The following is a 24,323-nucleotide window of genomic DNA, read 5'->3' as shown; positions in this document are numbered from 1 at the left end:
ACAACAGAAAACAGGATAAGAAGAAAACATGGATGTCATTTGGTACCTGATAGGACCCCTGTCCTGTCACTACCTTCTGCAAGCAGGAGGCACTTGGGAGAATGGCCACAGTTTGAAAAGGATGTGGCGCTGCAGGGACATGGGCATATGCCACCGGGCCTTTGGCTCACTCCTGGGTCTGACCACCTGTGTTTATGAGGCGTCCAGGCTTAGTGGGGGGCAGATCCTCCCCTGAGCTGAACCCTTCATGTCCCATCACTAGCAGCTGCCTTTCCTGTGCCAGGGGTATGCATCGCTTAGCCTGAGGTTCACCAAAGTGCAGAAGTGTCTTTTTCCTTAGAGGGGGGGAAAAATCAAGTAATTTCCCTTATTTTCAGCATCACATTATCAGTCAGCGAAGGGATTCTTGCAGTTGTCTTGTGGGAAAAGCAGTACGATGTATTAAATAAAAAGCTAAACTGAGCCTCCAGATCTGTGAATGTGCTAGTGGTTTGTGGCTTAGATCAAACAGTGAGCTGTAGCCGGGCAGTCCTGTCCATCCTGCAGGCTGGGGTCTCTTGGGCCTGGCAGGTGCATGTAAAGCAGCATGAACCAGCCCCCAGCTTTCTGTCTTCCAGACTGCAGGAAGAGCCATGCTGGCAGGAAGGCTTGTGGGTAGCGGGGGCAGCCCACCCAGCCCCCAGCACTCTGCCTCCTCACCTGTCCCCGGAACCCTTTACAGGGCCTGCTTTGAGCACTAACTGTCCAGAGAGCAGCTCCCTCCTGTGACTGCGGAGCCAAGAGTCAGCCCTTGTAACACTAAGGGGTTGGAGGCTAGGTCTCATGGTTTGAAACAGTGAGGGATGGTTATTTTCGTTTTCTTAGATTTTCCTAGATTTTTTAGCCAGCAGTGAGTGTTCATTTCCTGTGCTGAGAGTTTAAAGCAGGGGAAAATTAAGAAGCATGTTTTCCCTGAGCGTCTGGGAAGCGTCTCCTCGATCTGTTGGTGGTTTCTTTCACCACACTCCATCCAAAGGGATGATGCAGCTTTAACGTGAATGTCACATCCTAATTTCAAGGGATTAGTACCTATGTTCCCTTTGTACAGAAGAGATGTTATTGTAAATCTTTTTATTAAATAATGTAAAGTTGTATATCTGTATTTTTGGATCATGTTATAGATTATGGATATATTGTTTAATAAAGTATTTTTGGAAACAAAAACTTGCAAGTGAATCATTTTGGGAAATAGGTGTAGCATTTTGGGTAACTTTGTCTCCTGTCAACTCTGAACGTATGCTGTGAGCCGGAGTTGGGTGGGGCCTTCCTGGCCTGGAACCCTGGGCCTCACGTTGGTTGGGTGCTAGGCCCCCCCTGTGCCGTAGCATCACAAATCGGTCAAGGAGGCCGTGTACAAGCACGGGGTCGTCCCGGGTTGCTTCGTGGCGCTTGCTTGTTGGACTCAGGAGTGTCAGGACCCCCTGGGAACTGTTCTGGGTGGACTACTGCCACCAAAAGCCCTGGACCCGGGGCCTAGCAGCATTTACGTCACAGTGGAGGCGGGACGCCCAAGGAGGGGGTCCCTGCGGATCCCCGCAGCCGTGGGTTCTGGTGAGGGCCTTGCCTTGCCCGTGGGTGGCACCCCACTGTGCTCCGTGACCAGCTGGGGAGCGCTCGGTTTCCGTCGTGGGGTCTGGGCCTGGGCGCCGTCCTCAGCCCTTCAGCTCAAGGCCAGCGCTACCACTGAGCCACAGCGCCACCTCGGGCTCCGCTTCCGTGGTGCTGAGGACTGGGACCGGGACCGGGCCTCGAGCACGCGGGGCGAGCGCTCTGCCCACCTCGGGCTCCGCTTCCGTGGTGCTGAGGACTGGGACCGGGACCGGGGCCTCGAGCACGCGGGGCGAGCGCTCTGCCCACCTCGGGCTCCGCTTCCGTGGTGCTGAGGACTGGGACCGGGACCGGGGCCTCGAGCACGCGGGGCGAGCGCTCTGCCGCCGGGCCGCCTTCCCAGGCCGCGCGGGCCTGCGGGTCAGGGACCGGCCCGGAGCCCCGCCATCTCCCACCAGGACGGTGCCCAGGCGCCCTCCTCGGCGGGGGCCGCGGGACCCGTGCGGCGCGAGTGCGGCCTGGGCGGCCCTCCGCGGTGCGGGGGCGCGGGCCGTTCACGTCCGCGGTGCGGGGGCGCCCTCTCCACGCCCCGCGGAACGCTGCGGTCTTCCCCGCTGGAGCCGACGGCGGCGGCGGCGGCCGCGCCGGTGCGGGGCTCGCCGGTGCGGGGCTCGGAGCGGGACGGGACGCCGGGCACGCCGCGCCGAGGTACGGAGCCGAGCGCGTAGAGAGCGGCCGAGCGCGGGCGAGCCCGGGAGCGCGGCCACCGGTCACAGAGCCGGCTCCGCCCGGCCCGCAGGGAAGTGCGCCGCGGGGCGGGACCCGGCGGGCCTCGCTCTCACGACCAGAGACCCGGGTCCGAGACCCCCGCGGGCTGGGCCGGGGGACGGCTGGGACGGGTCTCCGGGTTAGGACCGGGCCGGGCCGCAGGGGCGCTGACGCCCTCTCCCTCCAGCCCCGGTCGGAGGGCGCGGACGGGACCAGGCCGAGGGAGGGCGCGGGGCGGGGCCGAGAGGGGGCGGGGCCGAGAGGGGCGGGGCCGAGAGGGGCGGGGCAGGGGCCGGGACCAGGCCGAGGGAGGGCGCGGGGCGGGGCCGAGAGGGGCGGGGCCGAGAGGGGCGGGGCCGAGAGGGGCGGGGCAGGGGCCGGGACCAGGCCGAGGGAGGGCGCGGGGCGGGGCCGAGAGGGGGCGGGGCCGAGAGGGGCGGGGCAGGGGCCGGGACCAGGCCGAGGGAGGGCGCGGGGCGGGGCCGAGAGGGGGCGGGGCCGAGAGGGGCGGGGCCGAGAGGGGCGGGGCCGAGAGGGGCGGGGCAGGGGCCGGGACCAGGCCGAGGGAGGGCGCGGGGCGGGGCCGGGGCGGGGCCGAGGGGGGGGCCGGCGCCTGCGCGCCTGCGCCTCTCCCGCCCCGCTTTTCTGGGCTGCGGCGCAGGGCCTGCGGTGTCGCGGCACAGACCGAGCGGCGTGCGCGTGAGCGCCGGGGCCGAGCCGGGGGCTGGGCTGCAGTTTCGCGGGGCGGAGGAGACGGGTGCGTCGGCCGGTGTCCGAGCGCGGGCGTGTGTGCGGTCGGGGTCCTCGGGGCTGCGTGCGCCCCTGGGCCGCGCCTCCTCACGTGACCGCTCGGCCCGGACGCCCGCCGCGGGCCTGGGCGACGGCGCGTGGTCACGTGACCGCTGCCGGCGAGCCGGGTCCGGTCCCGGGGTGCGGGCCGCGGCCTCCCGCGTCGTTTCTTTTCGCGCACGCGCGTGGGTCCCGCGGACTCGGGGTGAGGTGCGGGGCCGCGGAGGCGGGACTCAGCCCCAGCCGGCGTCACCCCTGCGTTTCAGGCCCCGCGCCATGGTGCTCCGCCCGCTGCCCGCGCGGCTCCTGGCGGCGTGGCCGGGCTGGAGGACGGCCTGCGCCCGCGGAGCCTCCCGGGGGCCGGCGGGGCCGGGTCGTCCGCGGGCGGGGCCCGGGCCCACCCCGGAGCGCTACCGCGTGGAGCGGCTGCCCTTCTCCACCGTGTCTGCGGAGGACCTGGCCGCCTTCGAGCGCGCCGTGCCGGGGAGGGTGGTCACCGACCCGGGCGCCCTGGAGGCGGCCAACGTGGACTGGCTGAAGACCGTCCGGGGTGAGTGAGGGGCGCGGGGGGGGGGGGCTGGGGGCTGCCCTGCCCTCGAGGCCAGGCCCCGGGGTGTGACCAGGGGGGGGGGCCGCCCTGCCCTCGAGGCCAGGCCCCGGGGTGTGACCAGGGGGGGCGGGGGGGGCTGCCCTGCCCTCGAGGCCAGGCCCCGGGGTGTGACCAGGGCGCAGGGGGGGCCGCCCTGCCCTCGAGGCCAGGCCCCGGGGTGTGACGGGGGGGGGGGCTGCCCTGCCCTCGAGGCCAGGCCCCGGGGTGTGACCAGGGGGGGGGGGTGGAGGGGCTGGGGGGGCTGCCCTGCCCTCCAGGCCAGGCCCTGGGGTGTGACGGGGGGGGGCTGCCCTGCCCTCGAGGCCAGGCCCCGGGGTGTGACCAGGGGGGGGGGGGTGGAGGGGCTGGGGGGGCTGCCCTGCCCTCCAGGCCAGGCCCTGGGGTGTGACGGGGGGGGGCTGCCCTGCCCTCGAGGCCAGGCCTCGGGGTGTGACCAGGGCGGGGGGGGGGGGGGGGGGGGGGTGGAGGGGCTGGGGGGCTGCCCTGCCCTCGAGGGCAGGACTCAGGGTGTGACCAGGTTCTGAGAGGAAGAACAGGACCAAGTGGTGGTGCCTGCCATGGTTGGCCTCGGACACCGTTCCTCTGAAGACTGCAGCCTGGGGCTTAACGCCACAGTTGTGGCGTCAAACCTGAGCTCCGGCAGGCCTACCTCACTCCAGAGCCCTAGGGAAGGGCCCTTCCTGCTGCTCTGAACTTCTCCCAGGCTCCTTGCAGTATCATTCCAGCCTCTGCCAGTCCTGGGCTTGAACTCGGGGCCCAGGCGCTGTCCCTGAGCTGCTTTTGCTCAAGGCTAGCGCTCTGCTACTTGAGCCACAGCGCCACTTCTTGCTTTTTCTGTGTATGTGGTACTGAGGAATCGAACCCAGGGCTTCATGCACGCAAGGCAAGCACTCTACTATTAAGCCACATTCCTAGCCCCTGCCTCAGTCATAGTGATCTCCTCTTCCTGTTCCTCTTGTGAGTCTTTAGAGACATTTGTCATTGGATTTAGGGCCCACCTAGACCCGGATGAGCTCAACTCAAAAATCATTTATTTTTTTTTTTGCAAGGGCAGTCTTTGGCCCTGGGGAGTTTTTAGAACTGGGGACTTTGTCCTTGCTCAGCTTGCTTGTTTGGCTGACACTCATCCACTTGCCCGGGACTCCAGTCCCGCTTTTTTTTTTGGTCAGCTGTGGGACTCAAACTCTGGGCCTGGGCGCTGTCCCTTAGCTCTTCAGCTCAAGGCTAGCGCTCTACCACTTGAGCCACAGCACCACTTCTGTTTTTCTGGTGGTCTGTTGAAGATAAGTGTTTCATGGACTTTCCTGCCCCAGCTGGCTTTGAGCCATGATCCTCAGATCTCAGCCTCCTGAGTACCTAGGATTACAGGTGTGAACCACCAGCGCCTGGCTTCCAGTACTGCTTTTTACTGGTTATTTTGGAGATGGAATCTTTTTATTTTTTTTTTATTTTTTTTTTTATTTTTTTTGTTGGTCGTGGGGCTTGAACTCTGGGCCTGGGTGTTGTCCCTTAGCTCTTCAGCTCAAGGCGAGCGCTCTACCACTTGAGCTACAGCGCCACTTCCGGTTTTCTGGTGGTTTTATTGGAGATAGGAGTCTCACGGTCTCTCCTGCCTGGGCTGGCTTTGAACAGTGATCCTCAGATCTCAGCCTCCTGAGTAGCTAGGATTACAGGCGTGAGCCACCAGCACCCGGCAATCTTTTTATTTTTTAACCATTTTTTTTCTTTGAGATTAAGTGATTACAAATTTCACAGTATTGTAGGATAGTGATACTTAGCTAAAGTCACAAACACATCTTATTTTATTTTATTTCTTTTCTTTTTCTTTTTTTTTGTTCATCTCCAAGTTGTACTTTTTTTTTTAATTTTTTATTGTAAAGATACTATACAGAGGATTACAGTTACATGAGTAAGGTAATGAGTACACTTCCTATTGAGCATTGTTACCCCCTCCATTGTTTTTCCCCTACCCTGAGCACAAACACATTTTAACCTTCACAAGGCGCATTGTCATTACCATAGTCTAAAAAGCTTATGAACTCTACAACTATCTTTTCCAAATTGGGTGATATGGATATTTCCTTCCTTGTGCTTAGTGTAAGCTGTTCCCCTTCTCTCATTCCTCCCCTCCCATCGCTGCCCTTGGGTTGCTTATTCACATTCATCAGTGTCTAATGCAGCTGTTGTGTTTTTTCACCCGTTTCCCTGATTCTGTGCCCTCCTCCTGGCTTCCCTCAGATGTGACACGACCATTTATGTGTATGATGCATCTTGATCGCAATCACCCTCCCGTCACTCTCCACTGCCATTCATCCTTGCCCCTGTCCATTTCCTCCTGTTTCCTAAGTCCACTTTCCCATATGTACATTATTATTCCCCCACTCTTCCTATTTGTCTATCCTCTTGGAGATGGAGGCTTAAGAGACTTTTCTGCCTCAAACCTCGATTCTCCGCATCTCCGCCTCCTGAGTAGCTGGGATTACAGGTGTGAGCTACTGACTCTTGGCCTTTCTGTAAAGACCTTTTTTCTATGTCAGGCCACTCCCATTAGTTCCTAAGGCTAAAAACCCCATGTCTCTTTTGGGTTCCACATAGCCCACTAGGTGAGATGACAGGGCTGCTGGGCAGCCTGCCTCACTGCACAGCAGTTTGTAGAGGTGAAGTCCTGCTGATCATTCAGCTGCCTCCTGCACACGCAGCCTCACAGCCTTGGAGTCCTCAGGCAGGAAGAAACCTGACTGTCCTGGACAGGCCTGAGAGTGTGATGCTGCCAGGGGCTTTGCGGGGTGCTACCCACATCTGCACAGCAGATCAAGAAGCATCCATGAACCTGCCCTGATGAGTAGACATAAACAGTCACTGGGAGCCATAGGAAGAAAACACTTACTGAGAAGTCAGCAAAGGCGTAGGTGAATTGATAGACTCAGAAGGCCCCATTTTCTATTGGATTATTGTGCTAAGTTTACACAGGGTGATCAACACAATCCGAAGATGATATTTGAGGAGCACAAGCATTCTTAGGCAGTCTTAAAGGAAACATGACTGTAGGGAGAAGCTAGCACACATCCTGTGTCACATTCCTTTCTAACAGAGCAAATGAACAGAGGAACCCACTTCACCAACTATTGCTTCTGGACCCAGTGGTCAGACAGCTCCTCCTCAGCATGGCATCTGAAGGTCTTTAATATCTTGCTCTTGTACTTGTCTGTGTAGGTCTGAGGGCTGTGTTGTTGAGTCACCTCCAGAGGGAACATGTTGGAGAGAACATTCATTTGGAGGGGCTGGGAGGAAGGAATGTCTGTCCTTGGAGCTGACTGAATTAACTCTTCTTTGTCACAGGCTGTAGCAAGGTACTACTGCGTCCCCAGACCTCAGAGGAGGTGTCCTGCATTCTCAGGTAATGAGTAGTGTACAGCTGAGCAGTGCTGGAGGTCTGCACCCAGCCCTTCAGCCCTTGTTGGTACTTGGGGCCTAGCTATGCAGCCTCTGCTAGAGCATCCTGCAGCTCGCCGTGTCATGGTTCACTTGATGCCTGGTAGATTCCGCTACCCCACCCCACCCCCACCAGCTGGAGGATTTCTTTCTCCAGATCTCTACCTGTTACAGTCCTTTACGATTTGTACACACCTTTGCTAGGAGGAGACCTTCTCTGTGATCCTGAGGCACAGTTCGTGGGCCAGGAACTCAGCTTGCTGCAATGAGATTTTTTTTTGGGTCCGGTTGTGGGGCCTGAACTCTGGGCCTGGGTGCTGTCCCTCAGCTCTTCAGCGCAAGGCTAGCACTCTACCACTTGAGCCACAGCACCACTTCTGGATTTTTTCTTTTTGGTTATGTGGTGCTGAGGAATCGAACCCAGGGCCTCATGCATGCAAGGCAAGCGCTCTACCATAGAGCCACCTTCCCAGCCCGCTGCAATGAGATTTAAGGGAGCAGGTGCAGCAGGGTGCTGATAGCTCATGCCTGTAATCCTAGCTACTTAGGAGGCTGAAATAAATCTGAGGATTATGGTTCGAAGCCATCATGGGCAGGAAAGTCCCTGAGACTCTTATTTGTAATAAACTATTCAAAAAAAGTTGAAAATGCAGCTGTGACTGTACTAGTGGCAGAGCACTAGCTTTGAGCAAAAGCAACTCAGGGACAGCACCCAGGTCTTGAGTTTAAGCCCCCAAGACTTGCACACACAAAAAGATCAAGGGCAGTGGGAAGTGGGGGTTGTGTTCTGACTTTCCTGAGCACTGTGGGGTCTTTCCAGGCCCCATTTAGGACTTTCTTTGTTCCTTCCTTCCTTCCTTCCTTCTTTCTTTCTTTTTCTCTTTCTTTCTTTCCTTTTTTTGCCAGTCCTAGGGCTTGAACTCAGGTTCTGGGTGCTGTCCCTGAGCTTCTTTTTGCTCAAGGCTAGCACTGTATCACTTGAGCCACAGGCCACTTCCAGCTTTTTTCTGTGTATTTGGTACTGAAGAATCAATCCCAGGGCTTCATGCATGCTAGGCAAGCACTCTACCACTGACGTACATTCCCAGGTTCCCCTTGGGACACTCTGCCCTTAAAGGTGAGATTTTTGAGGACATTACAGTCAAGCTGCATGTATCATCTGGGGACAGGGTCAGCCTCCATCTCCTTGTGCATAGCTTTACAGTGGATTCTGCCTTACTCAGAATCCTCACAGCATGGTTGAGAGGAACCCCTAATGAGGCTTCAGGCAGGAGATGGCCTGGCTAGGCTGGGTAGTAGAAAGGTCTAGAAACAGGATTGGCTTTGGGGGCAGGTATAGCTCTTGGGGATGGTGGGGGTGAGCATCCTGACCGGGTGTCCCCCCTGCAGCCCTTAGGGGTGAGGGTCCTGAGGGGGTGACCCTCCTGTAGCCCTTGGGGATGGTGGGGGTGAGGGTCCTGACTGATGTCCCTCCTGTACTTGTCTAGGCACTGCTACAAGAGGAACCTGGCTGTGAACCCACAGGGAGGGAACACGGGCATGGTTGGGGGCAGTGTCCCCGTCTTTGACGAAATCATCTTGTCCACGGCCCTCATGAACCAGGTCATCAGCTTTGATGAGGTGTCTGGTAAGCCTGTGCTGCTGGTTTGGTCCGAGCTGTTGGGGTTGTCCTGCCTTGGCTACTGTGATTGTGCACAGACAAGCAAGTGTATGCTGGCATATGTGCATGGGAAAGAACCAGCAGCTGGAGCTTGGTCAGACAGCGTGCCACACCCAGGCCCTCTGAGTGTGTCACCTCGGGGTGGCTTGGGTGGTTTGGCCTTGTCATTCTGACCACTTGACACTCCAGCTTTTGGCGGTGGCAGTACTTCCTGTGACATGCATGGCACCCCATGGCTCAGCACGGCAGTGTGTCCGCAGCCTCTGGGGCTGCCCTTCTCCAGCAGACACGGGCATTTGAGTAGGATGGTGCTCTGTGGTGGGGCTCCTGAACTGCAGGGTGCCAGGCAGCAGCCCCCCCCCTCACTGCACACCAGCGTCCAGACATTACCGGGTGCCCCTGGGGGACAGAGGTGCTGCAGCCCAGGATCACTGTCCTGTCCTGGTCCTGTGTGTACATGTACACATGGACGTTTTTCCTTTACTTATTTTTTTCTTTCCAATTTGTCTTATTTTCCACTGTTAACGAAAAAGGTAACTTTGGGTCTGAATGCCTTTGCTTGGAGGGGTAACGGTGGGAGGGGCTCTTCCTCTTTTCTGGCCCTGAGGTAGAAGTTTCTTCTGGCTGGTTTACATCTAGAGGGTGGCTGTGAGCCATGGTTGTTTGGTTTGCTCTGCAGGAATTTTGGTCTGCCAGGCGGGTTGTGTGCTGGAGAAGCTGAGCCAGTTTGTACAGGAGCGCAACTTCATTATGCCGCTGGACCTGGGAGCCAAGGGCAGCTGCCACATCGGGGGGAATGTGGCAACTAATGCAGGTGGCCTACGGTTCTTGAGATACGGCTCGTTGCGTGGGACCGTCCTGGGCCTGGAAGTGGTGAGTGGGGACCCAGCGTGCTGCAGCGCCAGCTGTTCAGGTGTCCTGGCTCCAGGCCCAGGCCCTCGGCAGTGGTGCCAGTACTTAAGGCCATCTCGGTGGGTGGGGTATGTCTCACATCAGAGGTCCCAGCATAATGGCCTTTGTTTCCAGGCCCTAGAGACGTGGTTGTACTTGGCCCTGTGCCCTGGGATGCCCTTCCTAGATGGCACTAGAGGAGCCACTAGGGACACTAATTATACAGCCACATTCTGCCTGGGCCAGAGCAAGAAGGAAGGTCAGCCCAGGCCAACTTGGTATGGACTCACCTTGTCACCACCTTCCCTTCCAAGACCCTTGTAGGCTGGGTGCCGGTAGCTCACGCCTGTCATCCTACTCAGGAGGCTGAGCTCTATGGATCATGGTTCAAAGCCAGCCTGGGTAGGAAACTCCATGAGACTCTTACCTTGAGTAAACCACCAGAAAACCGGAAGTGGTGCTGTGGCTCAAGTGGTAGAGCGCTCGCCTTGAGCTAAAGAGCTGAGGGACAGCGCCCAGGCCCAGAGTTCAAGCCCCACGACCAACAACAACAACAACAAAAAGACTCTTGTAGTTCATTTCCTGGTAAACTAACCAACCATGAATGTCATGTCTCACAATTCTAAAGTGCCAGACCTTTTGTCTTATTTACCTAGGTGGACAGAGCAAATAGCCACGTTTCACCCACTAACTTATAGTTACCCACTAGCTATGTCCGCCAGTTACTCTAGGCACACGCTGCGACCTCATATTCCAGAGCTGTTTCTGGTAAGCCTGTACTCCAGTGCCCACCAGCCAGGCCTATGCAGGCCTTCATACAGTGGGTCCCCATATGGGGAGGCCTCAGTGCAGTTTAATGGTGTTCTGATGCTTCCCCTGCTGTGACCCCCATTGCTCAGCTGTAGCTTCTCGTGGGATGGCTGGAGAAAGGAGAAAAGGGAGGGTAGGAGCTAGAGAGATCGCTGGACACCTGGCTGCTGCTGAAGGCCTTCTCTCCATTAGGTACTTGCTGATGGCACCATCCTAAACTGCCTGACCTCACTGCGGAAGGACAACACCGGCTATGACTTGAAACAGCTGTTCATCGGGTCAGAGGGCACCCTGGGAATCATCACAGCTGTGTCCATCCTCTGTCCACCCCAGCCCAAGGCTGTGAATGTGGCTTTCCTTGGTACGCTCCCTCAGCTTACTTCCAGGCTGGTCAATAGGGGATGTGGTAGCTGCTCCGAACACTGCCGCTACTTTAGTTCCCTGGCAGAGCTGTTGGTATGAGGGTGGAAACAGGAGTGTTTCTCCGGGCTTCTTTGAGCTCACAATCCAGGGACCTAACTAGGGTTTGGCCTCTCCTGGTCTGGAATCAAGTGATTTCCTGTCTCTGTCAGAACACACTTTCCTCTCCCCATCTGTCCTCCACAGCTCTGTGCTCTGGTTTAAGTGGTGTATAATGTAGGTTCTGAGGGAAGCAGTGTATCCTGGCATAGGTCCCAGTGTACTGATGTCTCAATCACCGTGTCCTATCTTCAGTGGGAGAGATGATTCCTGGTCTCAGTTTCTAGCTCAGACACCCATGCCAGGGTCCTGTTGCCAGCCACTCTGAGAACTAATGAAGGGTAGAGAAGGTAGATCATAAGCCTCTTGTTTTGTTCAGGCTCCATCTCCTTTCCCTGCTCTCAGATTGTGTGGTTATTGCCTTCAGCCAATTACACAGACCACAGTCCTTAGGTGACCAATTCAGTTTGTGCCTGTCCTCTTGGGAGACACAGTAAACTTGGGCCACTGACTCACCTGTTTTTGTCATGTGTCTTGGTTCTGTCTTCAAAGTCTGTCATCATCATTCTTGTTATGGGCTGCTTTTTTTTTTTTCTTCTTGTGCCAGTACTAGGGCTTGAACTCAGTGCCTAGGTGCTGGTCCCTGAGGGTTTTTTTTCTTTTGCTCAAGACTAGAGCTCAACCACTTGAGCTGCAGCTCCACTGTTGGCTTTTTTAGTACTTAATGGGCGAATGAACTTTCCTGCTGGCTTTATTGTTTTTTTTTTTTTTTTTTGCCAGTCATGGGGCCTGAGCTCTGGGCCTGGGCGCTGTCCCTCAGCTCTTCAGCTCAAGGCTAGCACTCTACCACTTGAGCCACAGTGCCACTTCTGGCTTTTTCTGCTTATGTGGTGCTGAGGAATTGAACCCAGGGCCTCTTGCATGCAAGGCAAGCACTCTACCACTGAGCCACCTTCCCAGCCCTCCTGCTGGCTTTAAATCACAATCCCCAGATCTCAGCCTCTTGAGTTAGAATTACAGGTGTGAGCCACTGGCACCTGGCTTTATGGGCTCTTTTTTAACTCTTCATCTGCTTATATCATGTTTTGCTGGGGATTGTTTTCTCTGTAAATGCGTTGTGATTCTTTCTGGTAGTCTAGGTAAGCTGCTTATGTACCAGTGCCCCTGTGTGCTTGGCTGTCTTTGAAGTGTATATTATAGCTCATTGTCCCAAAAGAAATGGTATGTATGTGTGTGTGGCAGCCCTGGGACTTGTAACTCGGCCACAGTCATGGTGCTTATTCTTATTTTTTGTTATAAAGGTGATGTACAGAGGTGTTATATGTTTCTGAGCTTTTTGCTCAAAGCTGGAGCTCTACCATTTGAGCCACAGGTCCACTTTTGGCCTTTTGGTGGTTAATTGGAGATGAGTCTCACCGACTTTCTTGTTCAGGCTGGCCTTGATTGAGCCTCCTGAGTAGCTAGGATTACAGGTCTGAGCCACCAGTGTCCGGCTCTTTAGGGGTATGAGGTTGAGGGTGCTTTCCTCTAGAGAAGGTTTGCAGTTCTACCGAGTGACCCCAGTCTTTCCCTTGAAGGGTAGGCACATTGATCTCCCAACACAGGATCTTTGGTGCTGTCCACCTGCTGACATAGCTACTTGGTTCTTTTCTGCCTCTGCACTTAATGGTTAGCTCCCCTAGGGCTTGCACTAGCGACTCCCCTGCTCTGAGTCATTCAGAGACCACCGTAAATATATGTTGGATGATTTCTGGAGAAGAATAAGGTCTGAGAACCAGGCTTTAACAAGGCTTTTGTCTGTGGTCCTCTTCACTGACTTTCCCAAGGGTGTCTCCAGCTTCTAATGCCAGCCCAGGTGCTGTAGGGCAGTTCTGAGGCACATTTTCTTTTTTCTTGGGGCTTGAACTCTGGGCCTGAGTGTTGTCCCTCAGCTCTTCAGCTCAAGGCAAGTGCTCTACCACTTGAGCTACAGCACCACTTCTGGTTTTCTGGTGGTTTATTGGAGATCAGAGTTTCACAGACTTTCCTGCCTGGGCTGGCTTTGAACAGTGATCCTCAGATCTCAGCCTCCTGAGTAGCTAGGATTACAGGCGTGAGCCACCAGCACCCAGCTAGGCACATTTTCTTTTCTTTCTTTTTTTTTTTTTTGGTCAGTCATGGGGCCTGAACTCTGGGCCTGGGCGCTGTCCCTCAGCTCTTCAGCTCAAGGCTAGTGCTCTACCACTTGAGCCACAGCACCACTTCCGGGTTTTTCTGCTTGTGTGGTGCTGAGAAATTGAACCCAGGGCTTCATGCATGCAAGGCGAGGAGCCACCTTCCGAGGCCTAACACACATTTTCTACCCAGGTCTGGGCGTGGTAGGGCTTGGGCTTCATTCTGTGGCACTAAGTCTCTGCTTCCTCAAGTCGTCCGGCTTGCTGTTTCCTCAAGTTGGGTCAGCACCATCACTTTGAAGGGGGACCTGGCCACGTTGTGGGGGGACTCTGAGTCCCTCTGTCCATTCACTGTGACCCGCTGCAGGCTGTCCGGGCTTTGCTGAGGTTCTTCAGACCTTCACCACCTGCAAGGGAATGCTGGGGGAGATCCTGTCTGCGTTTGAGTTCATGGATGCAGAGTGCATGCAGTTGGTGGGACAGCACCTCCACCTGGCCATCCCAGTGCAAGGTACTGGTCCCTGTGCCGCAGGACAACACCCTCCCTGCCCCCTCCGTGCTGTGGGGTCCTGGGTGCCAGCTCCCTGGGGCAGCACTCCGTGACTGCTGTCTCCTTGGTGGGAGAATGAGCTTTAATACTTCCTGGAGGAAGCCTTAATGTAGTGTTTCCTTAATAACCTTACTTTATTATTATAGAGTGATGTACAGAGGGATTACAGTGATAAGTCAGGTAATGAGTACATTTCCTTTGCTACAGTGTCTTCTGTCCCTCCCTCCCGCCTCCACCCACCAGTTGCACAGTTCACTCTCATCAGTGTCTAGTGAGAGCCACTGCTGCACTTTTTCACCCTCTTTCCCTTGACTTAATGTAGTGTTAAGGAGTAGAGAGCACAATCAGTTGATTTCAATAAACAGAAAAGGAAACTCACAATAACCTTGAAAATGCAAATTTAAAATGTACCTAAATAAGTAATGTATATTTGAATTAAAGAAAAACAAGCAACTTTTGCCAGGCGCTGGTGGTTTAAGTCTTGTAATCTTAGCTACTCAGAAAGCTGAGATCTGAGGATCGCAGTTTAAAGCCAGCCTGGGCAGGAAAGTCTGTGAGGCTCTTATCTCTAATTAACCACCAGAAAACTGGAAGTGGTTCTGTGGCTCAGAGTGGTGGAGCCCTAACTTTGAGCTCAGGGACAGTTCCCAGGTCCCAAGTTCAAGCCCATGACCAACAAAAAAAAAGCTTAAATAGTAGATTCTTAGTTAAGTGTAGGTCATTCTTAGGTAAATGAGGCCGTCCTAGAGCACCCTGAGTGGCCGCCCCCAGGCCTGGGGGCTGGTGAGCGGACAGACCAGTGGCTGAGGGCTCAGAGTTGCCCATTTTGGCAACCCCATTCCACTGAGGGTCACTGGGAGGCCTGCAGCTAGACCCAGAGTGAGGCTGGGCGTGAGCGGAGTAGGGCTTTGTGGCGTCTCCTTTGGATTTGTTTGTTTTCCAGGGAGTGTATTTTCTCTTAGAATAACACGCTTATATTCAATCCATCTAAAATTGAGCCTACCCAAAGAGCTGCCTGAGCTTCACCGGCATCAGCGCAGCCTCTACCGTGTGATTAGAGAGTTCTGACTCTGGGCATTACATTAGGCTGGGCTGGTGCTGACTGCATCTTCTGCTCCCTTACAGATAGTCCGTTCTACATCTTAGTTGAGACCTCGGGCTCCAATGCCGGACATGATGCTGAGAAGCTGGGCAGCTTCCTGGAACAGGCGCTGGGCTCTGGCCTGGTAACCGATGGCACCATGGCCACTGACCATAGGAAAGTCCAGGTGCTGTTCACGGCCCTCCCTCCCTTCTGACTGCCCTCCCTCCTCTCAGCTGGAAGGCATAACCTGGCCAGCAAAGTCAGGGTGTGTGTGTGGCCAAGATGTCACTGGGCATGGATAGAAAACCTCTTTCAAATGAAAAGTGCTTCTTTTCACTAATGTTTAAAAAACTTTCCCCTTGCCCTGACCAGCAAGCTGCAGAGTGAGTCCAGCCCCACGGACTTGCCCTGTAGCCAGTGCTCTGGTGCAACCCCAGTCTTGTTTGAATGTAGGGGCAGAAGGAATTGTGAGGGCTGTGGGCAGGGAACCTGTGAGTCCAGTGTGCCCCAGGACAGAAGACATCCTGAGGAAGGAAGAACTCCTATTACCAGGAAATGACGTGGTTCTTGTGGGGAGGAGGACGAGAGGTAGCCCTGTGGCCACCCTCACTGGTAGGGTGGTAGGAGCTGGGGTCAGCTTCGCTGGGCCCTGGGTGGTCGGAAGTTTTCCTTTCCCTGGCTTGCCCCTGTGTCCCTCTTCAGAGAAGGGCGTAAGACCAGGAGGGCGCCTGCAGGTGATAGTGGCCTGGCCAGGGCTGCCCGTGGTGGAAAGGGGTCTGTGTTTTAGAGACTGAACTTAGCTGTTCTGAGAAGGGGAGGAGAGGAGGGTGCAGTGTGAAACACATCAGCCTTTGGGTTTTTTAACAAATATTTTCTTCTTTTTTTTTTTTTTGTCTGTTGTGGGGCCTGAACTCTGGGCCTGGGCGCTGTCCATCAGCATTTCAGCTCAAGGCTAGCACTCTACCATTTGAGCCACAGCACCACTTCCGGCTTTTTCTGCTTATGTGGTGCTGAGGACTCGAACCCAGGGTCTTATGCATGCAAGACAAGCACTGTACCACTGAGCCACCTTCCAAGCCCCTTAACAAATAATTATTATATGCACTGAAGTCTTCCGTGTAAGTAATGACAAAAATTACCTTATACCGAGTGTTTCTGGGTACCTTAGGCCTCATTCTGAGTGATGGGAGGCTGCCTTTCTGTGATAGCTTAATTTCAGTTTGTGGTGACAGATACACTCCAGCTCTGGTCTTCTGGTCTGCAGGGTGGTGCTGCCTCCAGGGGTGTTGGTCTGAGCCACTCTCCCAGCATTGCCCATCAGTCTGTCCCTGGCCTCCGTGCTCTCCTCCCTGGCTCCCGTGTCCACAGACGGTGTGTCAACAGAGCATGTTGTAGCACTGAGCTGTTCTCAGCCCAGGACCTTCCTGGTCTGGTCGTGCCCGCGTGCCACACCATGTGCTTCCCCAGAGTCCTCCCCTCTTGGCCTTCCAGGGGGAAGAGATGGGCAGACTGCAAGACGCATGCGGTCCTGCTGGAGTGGCTGTGTTCTGATGCATCTGGTGGCCAAGACAGACTGGGGGCTGGTAGATGGGCCATGTTGGGTGGGAATAGGGCAGCAACTGTTCCCACTCAGTATGCTATACAAGCCAGAAGCATCCACAACTGTTCCCAGTCTGTCTCTTTTTCTTAGGTACTTGTCCCTCCAGTCCCTCCACATCCCGGTCCAGTCTGGACTCCTGGCTCTCAAGGGTCGGTGCAGGAGCGGCCTGCTGGCATCAGCTGGTTTTCCCACCAGGTCACATGAGTCTTACGGTGTTGAGGCCTTATGTCCCCATCACTCTTGGCTAGGTTCCTCCAGTGCTTCCTAGGAAGGGTACCAGAGAGTCTGAGCCCCTAGCACCCTGCTTACACGTATGCTGGCGCTGGGCCTGCCCAGGGTGAAAACACCCTTTCTCAGGTCTGCAGTTCAGCAGGTCAGATGTGGTCATGCATGACACCAAGGTGAGTGACGTGAAGGGTCACTTGGCTGGCTTCTCTTACTGCCTGAAGCCTTGGGGAGGTGCTGTGTTGTCTTGCTTCCGGTTCTTTGTAGAATTCTTTCCTCCAGAATGTGTTGGCTTTCTGATACGGCGTGCTGCCTGCCTTCCTCCGCGTGTCCGCTTAGTCGCCAACACATGCTGTATGTCTTCCTGCCCTGTAAGGACTGGGCACCCCACTGGCTGGACTGCAGACACTGCCCACTGCTCAGAGGGCAGCGAGCCCCGAGGAGTGGTCCGGGGAGGGTGGAAGACGTCTCCAAGAGGCTTTTGATCAGCACCCCAATGAGGCAGGCGCATGCATAGTCCAGAATGTTCCAGAGGTGGAGGACTGAAGCAGAGTGTCGGGGACAGGTGGAAAGCAGAATGGGCATGAGGCTGTGGTGGAAGAGCCTTGGGCACCTCCAGGGCTAGGCTTGTCTGCGTCAGAGGTTGGCTGGTGGGAGTTGTGGTGGTTGTGTGTGGCGTGGTTGTAATAGAGACACCTGGGAGATTTGGGTCCTGCTAGATACTCTGGTCATGAGGGCCACGGTGTATTCTTTAGATTTAGCATGGTGTGGGTTATGCTTTTCTTTTAGCTTTTAGATATCTCATTTGGTATATTCCTGTGATTACAGGGTTTCTTCTGGGCCCGCACAGGGATTGAAGTCAGGTTGGGTAGTAGTGCTGGTGGGGTGGCTGTGTGTTAGAGATGAGTGGGGGGGTTCCGTTCCTCCTCGCGCCTCAGATTCTAAGAGCAAATGAGAACCAAGCAGGCCCTGGAGTGGCCATTTGGGTGAATTAACTACTTCCCCTTATCTCTTTGCCTACCTATTCTTTTTTGGTCAGTTCTGGGGCTTAAACTCTGGGCCTGAGCACTGTTTCTGAGTTTTTGTGCTCAGAGCTAACACTGTGCTACTTGAGCCACAGCTCCGCTTACTATTTTTATAGTTTAGTGTAGATGAGAGTCTCATGGACTTTCCTGCCTGGCCTGGCTTTGAACCACGATCCTCAGATCTTAGTCTCCTGAGTGGCTAGGATTACAAGCGTGCACCACTGGCACCCAGCTGGTCCGCCTACTTTCCTTCCCCACTCCGGCACTCAGCGCTCCTTGGGTGCTTCTTCTCCCAGGCCTTCCAGACACCCAGGACTCTGCATATCCAGTCCCTCTATCTGCCCACTCTTCCGTGTCTTACCTGTCTGACCCGGACAGGGCCAGGGGCCCTTGCCTTGTCATGCAGCAGCCCAGCTACCACCTGCACAGCGAGACCTGATCTGTATCTGCTCTGTGTCCCGCTGAGTTCCCCGCAAGGAGGCTACCCTGGAGCAAGCCTGTGGTGTAGTTCTGGTCCCATGTCCATGCTGAGACAAGCTACAGGCTCCAGGAAAACCCAGATCGAGTGGCACAGTGGTAGTGATCATTGCATGGGGTGCTGTCTCCTCTCGCACCCTAGGCGCTGTGGGCCCTGCGGGAGAGGATCACAGAGGCACTGAGTCACGATGGCTACGTGTACAAGTATGATGTCTCCCTCCCCGTGGAGCGCTTCTACGACCTTGTGATCGACTTGCGTGCCCGCCTTGGCCTGCAGGCCAAGCACGTGGTGGGCTACGGGCACTTGGGTAAGCAGTGTGACTGCCCACCACCCCTTTGCAGCATGTAGACAGGCTCTGTCCAGTGACAGCACAGGCCTGGCCTTCGGGGCAGCCCAGTCTTTGTGTTTCTGTTGAGTGCGCTGGCAAAGCCTGCTGCTGCATACTAATGGCCTAGCAGCTGGCCCCAGGAGGCCAGATCACTCCTCCCAGCTCTTTGCCCAGCCACCTCTGGGGAATGCAGGGTGGCAGAGCTGGTTCCACAGCATTTGGTGGCACTCCCAGGAGGGAAAAGTGCATCCTCTGAGTTCCGGGCACCTTGGGTGCTGGGGTGCGTGGGTCTGTGGTGTGTCTGTGGAACATGGAGCTCCTGCTCCTGGTCCCAGAGCACTGGGGCTCGCCTGCCTAAACTGCGTGTGGTTGAAGGTGTGCGAGGCCTGGTTGGTGGAGGCGCTGCATGCGCTGTTACGGGCCTCCCTGGTGTGGAGAGGTGTGGTGCTGGGGAATCAAACCCAGGGCCTCGTGCATGCGAGGCAAGCACTCTGCCACTAAGCCACCTTCCCAGCCCCCATTACCTTTTTCTAATTTTAGAAATTAAGCAATAAGCTTATTTTCTGTCTCTTGTCTAATGTATGTATTTAAGTTTCTCCCACAAGCTGGGCATCACGTGTCTGTAACCCTCACACACGCCCTGTCTCTAGGGGATGGCAACCTGCACCTGAACGTGACTGCGGAGGCCTTCAGCAAGGCACTGCTGGAGGCCCTGGAGCCCTACGTGTATGTCTGGACGGCCGAGCAGCAGGGCAGCGTGAGTGCTGAGCACGGCCTGGGCTTCAAGAAGAGGGATGTCCTGGGCTACAGCAAGCCTCCCAAAGCTGTGCAGCTCATGAGGCAGCTCAAGGCCCTGCTGGACCCCAAGGGCATCCTGAACCCCTACAAGACTCTACCCGCCCAGGCCTGACCACCCAGTGCCCTGGGCTGGGCCGGAGGCCTTCCAGTGGATGGTGCCAGCTGCGGCCATGGCGACTGTCCCTCACCAGGGGGCCCTGCTGGGACGCCTTGGCTTCTTGCTGGCTGGTCCTGGGCAGACCCACTGCCTGAGACCGTGGGCCAGGACCCCCCTCTGTGGTCACCCTGGGGACCGGCCTTGTTTGCCAGGCTTGTGAATTCGCCCTGTGGTGGCTTCTGAAGCCCCGGAGTGCTGCATTTGAGTGGAACTCGGCCATCAGCTGGAGTCCTCAGCGTGGTGGCCCTGGTCTGTCAGTCGGACTGCCATTTGCCCCTGTTCTAGCAGGATGGAGGGCAACGGTTTGGCTGTGGTTGTCTGCTCAGCTTGGCCCTTTTGAATCTGCTCCTCCGGGGAGGTCCCGGTGCTGCGGTGAGCCATTACCCAAACCTGTGAGCCCCAGGCCGCGCCCCCTCCCCCCCCTGCACACTGCCCCGCCTGGGCTGAGGAGCTTCCAAACCTGTGAGCCCCAGGCCGCGCCCCCTCCCCCCCCCCCTTGCACACTGCCCCGCCTGGGCTGAGGAGCTTGAGGTGGCCTCACCCCTTGACCTGTGCTCCCGCGTGCTGGCAGGTCGGGCACACGCGCCCTCTCTCTGGCTACCACGACAGTTCAGTAAATGCGAATAATCACAACTTTTTCTTCATCTCTGTTAACTAGGAATCAGCCTTATAACGTGCCAACGTGTCAGGACCTCCCTTCCACATCCATGTGTTGGTGTCCCTGTCCCTGTCCGCGGGGCTGGGCTCTGGCTGGTGAAGGAAGCCAGCTGGAGGAAGGGCGGTCGCAGAGTGGTGCCGGAGGCCCTTGGCTCCCGGCTGCTGGGCTGAGAGACGGATTTGGGTCCTTCCTGCCCCCGGGGGTGTCTAGGCCCTGGGGTCCCCTCACCAGAGGCTCTGGTGGGGATGGCTGTGGCCCCCAGCACAGGACAGTTGTGGGGTGCAGATGGGTGTGTGGGGGCGCCTGCTGGGGACCAGCAAGCTCCAGTGGCCCTCCTGCCTCACCGCCCCAGAGCTGGCTTAGTCCGCCGTGGCTCTCCCTAGCCGGGTGTGGTGCACTTACTCACGGGACAGGCTGGCACAAAGCTCTGGTGGTGTCTGTCCTTCAAGGGCAGTGAATGGCTCTGGCTCCCGGCCTCAACCTCCGGTTTGTGGGTGGCTTTTCCCTACCCATCTCTGGCTGTGTACAAGACCTGCTACTCTTGGCAGAATTTGAGTTGCCTGCAGGCCAGAGCGTGGGTGGCTAACCGAGGGTTTCCATCCGTAGAGTCCACTTCAGCCACTCCAGGCGAGGCCCTGACGCCAAGATTCTGTCCTTGGAGTCTCCCTGGAGGGGCTCACCAGCCCTGGCCATAGGCACTGAATCTGTTGTAGATCCTGCAAGTGGCGTGAAGGGCGGGCTCCTGAGGCCTGCGGTGGAGATCTGGGTCCAGAACTGGGCTGAGGCCTCAGGCTTACTGAGCCCCTGTGGAGTGTCCTGACCCCCGCTTCTCTGGTGGTAGGTGCCTGCCACCTGGTAGTGAACCCTACTTTTCCTGGGTTTGTGGGCCCTGGCACAGGGGCTCCCAGTGGCCTGGTGAGTTGGTCCCAGGAGGTTTTGGAGGAGGAAGAGGCTGTAGCTGCCGAGCGCAGCGGCCTGGCCCCAGGAGTTACAGTAACTGGGGCCAAGAAGGAGGCAGGAAGCGTGCTCGGCACCTCCTGCTGGTGCTGACCTTGCCTCCCTCTTCTGGCTGCAGGGTGTTAGTTCCTGGAGCTCACAGTGGCCTGTCAGGCCTCATTTTTGCTTCCTCTGTTGCACAAACTGGCCCGGTTCACTTGTGGTCTAACCCTCCCTGGGGGAAGGTGCCTCTCAGCGCTGGTTGCTTCTCTCTGTGCCTGGTAAGCAGTGGCATGTATTGAAATTGGTGTCCTCTTCAGATCACAACGTGGACGGCAGGGAAACCACCGGCCCAAAGTTGTGTTAGCGTCTCGCAGGAAGGCCTGTGCTCGCAGCCAGCTAGGACCAAACTTGATGTTTCTGGCGGACCGCGTGCCTTCCCGTTGGTGACTGAAGCAGGCTTCTGGGTGACACCCACCCAGACCCACTGCCCTGTTGCACAGGAGATACACCTCCTAGTAACCAGCGGAGGGCACAGGGGCCCTGACTGGTGTCCAGGCCCTTTGTTGATCTAATGTTTGTCTGAGGCGGTCCCTGAGTTCAGATACCTGCGCTGCCAACAACAAAACTAGAAATTCTGTCTCCCTCAGTGTCAGACACACCACAGACCCCATCCCTGTCAGACATACCACAGACCCCATCCCTGTCAGACACCACAGATCCCATCCCTGTCAGACACACCCCAGACCACAGACCCCATCCCTGTCAGACACTCCCCAGACCCCATCCCTGTCAGACACACCACAGACCCCCAGAACACCCGCCATCACTTGCTTTGCACAGAAGGTTGCATAAGTCAGCAAAGCCCCTGTGGGAGGCTAGAAATGTGGGGTTTCCGCCGTGGCTCCCCAGGGGCCAGCAGGGCCCGCCCTACCCACCCGGCCCACGTTGTCTCTGAGGAAGATGTGCGTCCACCCTGGGACGTCGCTTGGCATTCTGACTCCATTTTCCTGGGCTCGGTTGCAGCCTCTGGGCCCTCTGTCCAATGTGGGCTCTGTTGTCTCCTCAGGGGGCTGTAGTCCCAGATCCACTGTCCTTTGGGGGTGCTGGGCAGGGCCCCACAGGTCACAGGGACCTGCTCCCCTCCTGGACTGCCCCGCTGATGTGAGGAGGCTGGGCCCTGCCGTTGCTCAGGCCCTGTAAGTGGCTGGAGCCTGTGGCCTGGGAGAGGAGCTGTCTTCGTGCCCTCAGCCAGTATGTCTCGGGCAAACTGCTGCCCACGGGTCCACCACGGATACCACGGGTTGGCTGAGGCACACGAGGTCTAATCTGCTCTGTCTCTGGACTCAGCTTGTGTGGCCTGGGCCAGAGGAGCAGGACAGAGCTTCACCTGTGGTTGCCTCAGGCCGTGGTGGAATGTGGCATGTAGGGGTGCGTCGGGGAGAGCAGCCAGCCCCACCAGCACCTCTGCCCGCCGCTTGGCTGCCATTAATGCCATGGAGCTTCTGCACCAACCTCTACATTCAGACCAGGCTCTGGGAGCTGCAGAGGCGCCATTCAGGGGCAAGGCACCAGGCTTTGAGTGGGACAAGGTAGTCTAGAGAGCTGGAGAGAAACTAAGTGTGGCTGGGCGCTGGTGGCTCACGCCTGTAATCCTAGCTAGTCAGGAAGCTGAGATCTGAGGCTCCTGGTTCAAAGCCAGCCCGGGCAGGCACGTCCAAAAGGCTCTTATCTCCAATAAAACCACTAGAAAACTGGAAGTGGCACTGTGGCTCCAGCAGTAGAGCGCTCGCCTTGAGCTGAAGAGCGCAGGGACAGCGCCCAGGCCCAGAGTTCAAGCCCCACGACTGACAACAAAAAGAAAAGAAACTAAGTGTGATGCTGGCCTGGTGGGCATGTCACCGCTGTGAAGCACAGGGTCTCCAGTTGCCAGGGTCCACGCTGCTCTCTGGAGGTAGAAGGGCTCGCACCCCGAAACACCCCTACATTATGTCACTGGCCACACCACTGTGTGAACCGTTGGCACACGAACCTGCAGATCACTGACCAGAGCCGGTCAGTGTGACCCTGTGGATATGCTGAGTGGGCGTGGAGGACGAGCATGTCACTCTGAGATGAACCTCGATGAGTTAGTGCAGGCCTGCCGGCATGCTCCGGGCCACAGGCCTGCCGGCATGCTCCGGGCCACAGGCCTACCGGCATGCTCCGGGCCACAGGCCTACCGGCATGCTCCAGGCCACAGGCCTGCCGGCATGCTCCGGGCCACAGGCCTGCTGGCACCGGCAAGGGTCACTGTCCACTCTGGCTCTGTGAGGCATCTGCCTTTTCTTGATTTGTGGAATATTGTCATGCAGACTTTTGGGTCAAGGGTGGTAAACACTGATTTGATGTTCATCTCAGAATTACATTTATTTCCTTGGGAAAGAAATGTGTGCAGTAAAATCTACAGATAAATGTGTATACTTCTTGCTTCAGTGTCCTTTCTCAAAAGTCCTCTTGGCCGGGCACGGGTGGCTCACGCCTGTAACCCTAGCTGCTCCCGGAAACTTGCGATGCTCAGCTGACTTCCACAGGACTTTCCTACAGTTGGCCTGGGGGACGGTGGTGGGCCGACGGTCAGCGCTCACCTCTCCGGCTCCTCACCCTGACCTGGAACCGTGGCCTGGCGCCTCCCAGCCCCAGGCACCCACAGTCCTGACGGTCAGACTCCTGGAGACCCCTGGTGCTGGTGCTGTGGTCCCGGCCCAGCCCCACCCTCTCAGACAGCCTGGACACATGGTTCAGAAGGAGCTAGAGAGTCTGAAGTCGACTCTTCACAGAGGGGGGTGGGGTGGGGGAGAGACCCAGTCCCTCGGCTACTGGGGACCTGCTGACATCTGACCTTGTAGCCGAGTGGGATTGCGTGCACCCAAGTAGATCCGTGACCTAGGAGGTGATCCGGGAAGCTCTAGGGCACAAGTTCTCGGTTGTGTGTATCACATCCGTGTCCTCCGTGTGGTCTGACTGTGCGGTGGGGACACCCTGTGTCCTCCGTGTGGTCTGACTGTGTGTGGTGGGGACACCCCGTGTCCTTCATGTGGTCTGACTGTGTGCGGTGGGGACACCCCGTGTCCTTCATGTGGTCTGTGTGTGGTGGGGACACCCCGTGTCCGTGTGGTCTGTGTGTGGTGGGGGCACCCCGTGTCCTTCGTGTGGTCTGACTGTGTGCTGTGTGTGGTGGGGATACCCCGTGTCCTCTGTGTGGTCTGACTGTGTGCGGTGGGGACACCCCGTGTCCTCCATGTGGTCTGACTGTGTGATGGGGGCACCCCGTGTCCTCCGTGTG

General features: G+C 56.9%; 1 protein-coding gene across 3 annotated transcripts; it reads left to right on the top strand.

The window, feature by feature from the left end:
- Positions 1 to 3,155: 3,155 nt before the first annotated feature.
- D2hgdh (D-2-hydroxyglutarate dehydrogenase) lies at positions 3,156 to 23,456 on the top strand. Of its 3 annotated transcripts, none has more exons than XM_069999503.1 (9): positions 3,156 to 3,694; positions 7,094 to 7,151; positions 8,674 to 8,813; positions 9,526 to 9,719; positions 10,740 to 10,908; positions 13,527 to 13,670; positions 14,835 to 14,977; positions 18,263 to 18,428; positions 19,100 to 23,456. In XM_069999503.1, the coding sequence occupies exons 1-9, from the start codon at positions 3,421 to 3,423 to the stop codon at positions 19,357 to 19,359; spliced, it is 1,548 nt and encodes a 515-aa protein (XP_069855604.1). In that variant the 5' UTR covers positions 3,156 to 3,420; the 3' UTR covers positions 19,360 to 23,456. The 3 variants fall into 3 exon arrangements, with proteins under 3 accessions (XP_069855604.1, XP_069855779.1, XP_069855697.1); XM_069999678.1 differs by lacking the exon at positions 3,156 to 3,694 and adding an exon at positions 4,296 to 4,637; XM_069999596.1 differs by lacking the exon at positions 3,156 to 3,694 and adding an exon at positions 6,908 to 6,931.
- Positions 23,457 to 24,323: the final 867 nt, after the last annotated feature.

The sequence above is a fragment of the Dipodomys merriami genome, unplaced genomic scaffold (genome assembly GCF_024711535.1).
Source record: "Dipodomys merriami isolate MVZ:Mamm:240054 unplaced genomic scaffold, mDipMer1.0.p SCAF_1, whole genome shotgun sequence".
NCBI classification, from domain to species: Eukaryota; Metazoa; Chordata; class Mammalia; order Rodentia; family Heteromyidae; genus Dipodomys; species Dipodomys merriami.
This window is presented reverse-complemented; position numbering and strand designations above follow the sequence as displayed.